Source organism: Sitodiplosis mosellana, unplaced genomic scaffold (genome assembly GCF_009176505.1).
Source record: "Sitodiplosis mosellana isolate CC-2019 unplaced genomic scaffold, AAFC_SMos_1.0 Smas_scaffold_65, whole genome shotgun sequence".
Classification (NCBI taxonomy): Eukaryota; Metazoa; Arthropoda; class Insecta; order Diptera; family Cecidomyiidae; genus Sitodiplosis; species Sitodiplosis mosellana.
This window is the reverse complement of record NW_022595307.1, coordinates 1-6,234: the sequence shown is the minus strand read 5'-3', so window position 1 is coordinate 6,234 and position 6,234 is coordinate 1. Positions and strand designations below refer to the sequence as shown.

At 44.6% G+C, this 6,234-nt stretch overlaps 1 protein-coding gene across 1 annotated transcript; it reads left to right on the top strand.

The window, feature by feature from the left end:
- Window positions 1-55: 55 nt before the first annotated feature.
- On the top strand, window positions 56-6,172 carry LOC129570681 (uncharacterized; the record flags this gene model as incomplete). Its single annotated transcript, XM_055450378.1, has 1 exon — window positions 56-6,172. A coding segment is annotated over exon 1 (6,117 nt), but the record flags the coding sequence as incomplete, so codon positions are not given.
- Between the last annotated feature and the right edge of the window lie 62 nt (window positions 6,173-6,234).

Here is a 6,234-nt window from a genome sequence, read left to right as displayed (position 1 = left end):
TCATCTGGCCTATGTTATTTACACATCTGGCTCAACAGGAACACCGAAGGGAGTAATGGTTGAACATCAACAAATCGTACGTCTTTTTGAAGCTACACGCGAAAAACTCGGTTTCACCCACGAAGACAAGTGGTGTTTGTTTCATTCGATTTCTTTCGACTTTTCTGTATGGGAGATATGGGGCGCGTTATTGAATGGAAGTCAACTGTCGATTGTACCACACGATACCACCCGTTCTGCGGACGAATTCTATGATTGGATATGTACTAGCGGTATTAGTGTACTAAATCAAACACCCTCAGCATTCAAAATGCTTATGCGTGCACAAAATATCAGTTTGCGATCCGATCAACTACGATATGTTTTCTTTGGTGGTGAAGCTTTAGATCCGTCAATTGTAAAGGACTGGTATGAAAAGAACGCCAAAGATCAAACAGTATTTGTCAATATGTATGGTCCAACCGAATCAGCTCTAATTGCAACAATTTGGATCTGTGATAACAAAATTTCTGAAAACTCACTCTTACCAATCGGTCGTCCGTTGCCTAACAAGCGAATTTACCTGTTAGATTCACATGGCGAGCCAGTGCCATTGGGAGCCGATGGAGAATTGTATATTGGTGGTGTTGGTGTGGCACGTGGCTACCTGAATCGGCCTGAACTTACTGCGGAGCGTTTTCTACCTGATCCATTCAGTGATGATCCAGCAGCACGAATGTACCGCACCGGTGATCGAGCGCGATATCTGCTTGATAGAAATTTGGTATATTTGGGGCGCACAGATCAACAAGTAAAAATCCGCGGATTTAGAATTGAACTTAGCGAAATTGAAGCCAACTTAGTTGATCATCCTCAAGTGCACGAGGCGGTTGTACAATCATATGAAAATGGATCAGATATTCGTCTGGTGGCTTATGTGGTGGCCGATGTGAATACATCTTTAGCACAGGATTTGCGCACGTATCTATCGAATTTGTTACCTGATTTTATGATACCAGCGGCTTATGTTTGTCTACCTTCTCTACCGCTCACATCCAATGGCAAACTAGATCGACGGGCACTACCAGCTCCAGATGATGAAGCGTTTGCTCGTCAGCACTATGAAGCTCCGCAGAATGAAATGGAAGAGAAACTAGCCAATATCTGGTGTGAATTGCTTGGCATTGAACATATCAGCCGACATGACAATTTCTTTGCGCTGGGAGGCCATTCTCTTCTGGTCGTACAGCTTTTGGCACAGTTGAGACAGCTCAAACTGAGCGCCACCGTAAGGAAAGTGTTTGATGCCCCCACTTTAGCTAATTTAGCTGTAGCCCTTAGCCCATACCAAGCAGTGACTATTCCACCCAATCTAATTACCACAGATTGTACGTCGATTACTCCGGAAATGTTACCACTCATCACTCTTTCTCAGAAAGAGATAGATATAATTATCGCGCAGATACCTGGTGGAGTGGCGAATATTCAAGACATTTATGGATTAGCCCCTTTACAGCACGGTATGTTGTTTCATCATATAACAGCTGGACGTGGTGACCCATACTTGATGTTAAGCCTTATACAATTTACTGACCGGGTGGCACTTGAACGTTATGCTGCCGTCCTACAACGAGTGATTGAGAGACACGATATTTTGCGTACTGTTTTCATCTGGGAATGTCTCAGTGAGCCGGTGCAAGTTGTATTACACCAAGTTCCTTCATTACTCACCGAAGTTACATTGGATAATACCAGTGAACCTGTATTGGATCAGTTGCGTCTCCGATTTGATCCACGTAACTACCGGTTGGACTTGACACAAGCACCTCTATTGCGTTTGTTGGTCGCGCCAACGTCCGATGGAAGTTGGATGGCACTGCAATTAATGCACCATTCAATTATTGATCATTCAACACTGCAGAGACTACAGGTCGAAGTTAATGCTATCATGGACGGAAAAATGGACCAGTTGACAGCGCCTAAATCATTCCGTGATCTTATTGCCCAAATTCGGCTTGGAGTTAGTTCAGCTGAACATACTCGATTCTTTTCTGATATGGTCGGTGATATTGACGAGCCAACATTGCCATTTGGTTTAAGTGACGTTGGCCGGGAGGGGAATGGAATCAATGAAGTACACATAGAACTGCCACAGACACTCAATGATAAGTTGCGAGCGCATGCACGAAAGCTTCAAATCAGTCTGGCTAGTATATGCCATTTAGCCTGGGCACAAGTACTTGCTCGAGCTAATGGAAATGAAGCTGTAGTTTTTGGAACTGTGATACTAGGTCGTTTACAGGACGGAAAGGGAAATGACAGTATCACGGGACCGATGATTAATACTCTACCGATTCGTATAGACATTGATGCGACGGGAGTCGAGACCGCGGTTCGAAATACGCATACTCGGTTGAGTGCGTTGTTAGCCCATGAATACGCATCACTTGCATTGGTACAACGCTGCAGCAGAGTTCCAGCTGGCATTCCATTATTCAGCGCATTACTGAACTATCGCCATAATCAGACGACATATGATGTCACTGCGACACTTCCTGGAGTCAGATTCATAGAGGTCGAAGAACGAACTAATTATCCATTAACCCTTTCGGTTGAAGATAATGGCGATTCCTTGGGTCTAACGGCTCAAGTAATTTCATCAATTTCAGCAACTAGAATCTGTGACTATATGGAAAACGTCCTGGAATCAATGGCTGATATGTTAACACAATCGCCTCAACAACCAGTTAGAGCATTGACAGTAATGCCAGTGGAGGAGCGCACATTGCTGCTGCACACTTGGAATCAAACCATGGTTTCCGACTCACCCGACTTCTGTCTTCACCAATTATTTGAGTCGCAGGTGGAACGCGACGGACAAGCGATCGCCGTAGAGTGTATGGGTGAGACTCTAAGCTATACTGAACTTAATACCCAATCCAATCAACTGGCGCATTACCTCATAGCACGAGGCGTTAAACCAGACGATCTAATCGCCATTTGCGTTGATCGCAGTATAAAAATGATAATAGCAATTTTAGGTATTCTAAAAGCTGGCGGCACATATGTACCGCTCGATCCAGCCTATCCTAGCCAACGACTGACCAATATTTTACTGGATGCGAACCCTATAGTTTTGTTGGTAGATGCTGAAGGCCGAAAAGCAATCGGAGTACATAAAATATCAGTAGTTGACTTGGATCAACCGTTGTCTGCTGATTCATCGATTGATAATCCAGACGCCATCAAACTTGCACTCACTCCAAACCATCTGGCCTATATTATTTACACATCTGGCTCAACAGGGACACCAAAAGGAGTGATGGTTGAACATCACCATGTAGTACAAACTGTCTTGTCTGTACACGACAAATTGAATTTCAATTCACCGGATAAGTGGTGTTTATTCCATTCGATTTCTTTCGATGTTTCTGTATGGGAGATATGGGGAGCATTATGCTATGGAAGTCAACTGTCGATTGTGCCATACAATACCATTCGTTCTGCGGATGATTTTTATGATTGGATCTGCGCCAGAGGTATTACTGTATTAAATCAAACTCCATCGGCATTCAAAATGCTCATGCGGGCAAAAAATATCAGTTCTCGACCAGATCGATTGCAATATGTAATCCTTGCTGGTGAAGCTGTGGATCCATTGATATTACGGGATTGGAATGCAAAGCACGCTAAGAAACAAACAGTCTTGGCCAATTTGTATGGTCCCACTGAAACAGTTATTTTTACGACAAGTTGGATCTGTGATAAAATAATTTCTGATAACTCGCTGATACCCATCGGTCGCCCGCTACCAAACAAGCGAATTTATCTGTTGGATTCACATGGCGAGCCAGTGCTGTTAGGAGCAGAGGGAGAAATATACATTGGCGGTACTGGTGTATCACGTGGCTATCTAAATCGGCCTGAACTTACCGCAGAACGTTTTCTACCCGATCCATTCAGTGATGATTCAACAGCACGCATGTACCGCACCGGCGATCGTGCACGATATTTGCCTGATGGTAATTTAGTTTATCTGGGACGCACAGATCAACAAGTAAAAATTCGCGGTTTTCGAATTGAGCCGGGTGAAATTGAAGCCCATTTAGTGGAACATCCACAGGTGCACGAGTCTGTGGTACAATCCTATGGAAATGGATCGGATGCTCGTCTCGTAGCTTATGTGGTGGCCGATACGGATACATCTCTCGTCCAAAATCTACGCACCTATCTATTAAGCTTATTGCCTGAGTATATGGTACCAGCGGCTTACGTTTGTATAAAATCATTACCACTCACACCCAATGGCAAGCTAGATAGACGAGCACTACCACCTCCGGACGATGAAGCGTTTGTCCATCAACAGTATGAAGCTCCACAGGGTGAAATGGAAAAGAAACTGGCTAATATCTGGCTTGACCTGCTTGGAATTGAACGCATCAGCCGGCATGACAATTTCTTTGCGTTGGGAGGACATTCTTTGTTGGTCGTTCGGCTGTTAGCGGAGTTAAGACAGGTCGGTCTGGACACCACTGTACGGGAAGTATTTGATTCTCTCACTCTGGCCATGCTTGCCATGACCCTTGTTCGGTATAAGACAGTGTCTATTCCACCCAATCTCATTACTACAGATTGTACGTCTATTACTCCAGAAATGTTACCACTTATCACTATTTCTCAGGCAGAGGTTGATGCAATCATTGCACAGGTACCTGGTGGAGTGGCGAATATCCAAGATATTTATGGATTAACGCCATTACAGAATGGTATGTTGTTCCATCATTTGAGGTCCGAAGAGAGCGATCCGTACTTGATAGCAATTCGTATGCAATTTACTGACCGGGTGGCACTTGAACGCTATGCAGATGCTCTGCAAAAGTTAATAGGGAGGCACGATATCCTTCGTACCGTGTTTATCTGGGAAGGTCTTATTGAGCCGATGCAAGTCGTTTTGCGCCAAGTTCCTCCTCTACTTAGCGAGATCACCTTGGATGATACTGGTGAATCGGTATTAGATCAGTTGAGCCACCGCTTTGATCCACGTTACTATCGTTTAGACTTGGCACAGGCGCCGCTATTGCGTCTATATGTTTCACCAAGTTCTGAAGGAAGTTGGGTGGCACTGCAATTGGTGCATCACTCCATTATTGACCATTCAACGCTGGAGAGATTGCAGGTAGAAATTCACGCTATCATTGACGGAAGGATTGAAATGTTGCCAGCTCCCACTTCATTCCGTAATGTTGTGGCTCATTCTCGATTACGCATTGATCCAGCTGAACAAACACGTTTCTTCAGTGAAATGCTTGGCGATATTGACGAGCCAACTTTGCCATTTGGTCTCAGTGATGTTGGTCCGGATGGAACTGAGATCAACGAAGCAAATCTCATGTTGCCGCAGACATTAAATAATCAGCTAAGGGTACATGCACGTCAGCTTCAGATCAGTTTGGCTAGTATTTGTCATTTGGCTTGGGCACAAGTACTTTCTCGAACTAGTGGACGTGATGCAGTTGTTTTTGGCACTGTTTTACTTGGCCGTTTACAGGCAAAAGGAGAAAATGATGGTGCTTTAGGGCCAATGATTAACACTCTACCAATACGTATAGATATTCATGAGACGAGCGTTGTTACCGCAGTTCGCCACACCCATTCTCGGCTAAGCGCGTTGTTGGCACATGAACACGCTCCGCTGTCGTTGGCACAACGCTGTAGTGGAGTTCCAGCTGGCTTATCACTATTCAGTACATTGTTCAACTATCGCCATAATCAGAAGACAGACCAAGTCTTTGCATCACTCCCAGGAGTCACTTTCTTAGGCTGTGAAGGTCGAACTAATTACCCATTGACCATGTCTCTGGATGACACAGACGATGCTTTGTGCCTGTCAACACAGGTGGTTTCAACCATTTCTGCAGCTAGGATCTGTGATTATATGAAACAAGCTCTGGAATCACTGTCCAACGCTTTAACGCAATCGCCTCAACAACCGCTAAGAACGTTAACAGTGATGCCATCGGAAGAACGCACGATGCTACTGCACAGCTGGAATCAAACGACGGTTACCGTTTCACCAGTACGCTCTCTTCACCTAATATTTGAGGCACAGACGGAACGAAACGGAAATGCGATAGCCGTGAAGTTTAAAACGAAGACTTTAAGCTATACGGATCTTAATAACCAGGCGAATAAGGTAGCCCATTTCTTGATCGCACAAGGCGTCAAAACAGATGATCGAATCGCGCTTTGCGTTGA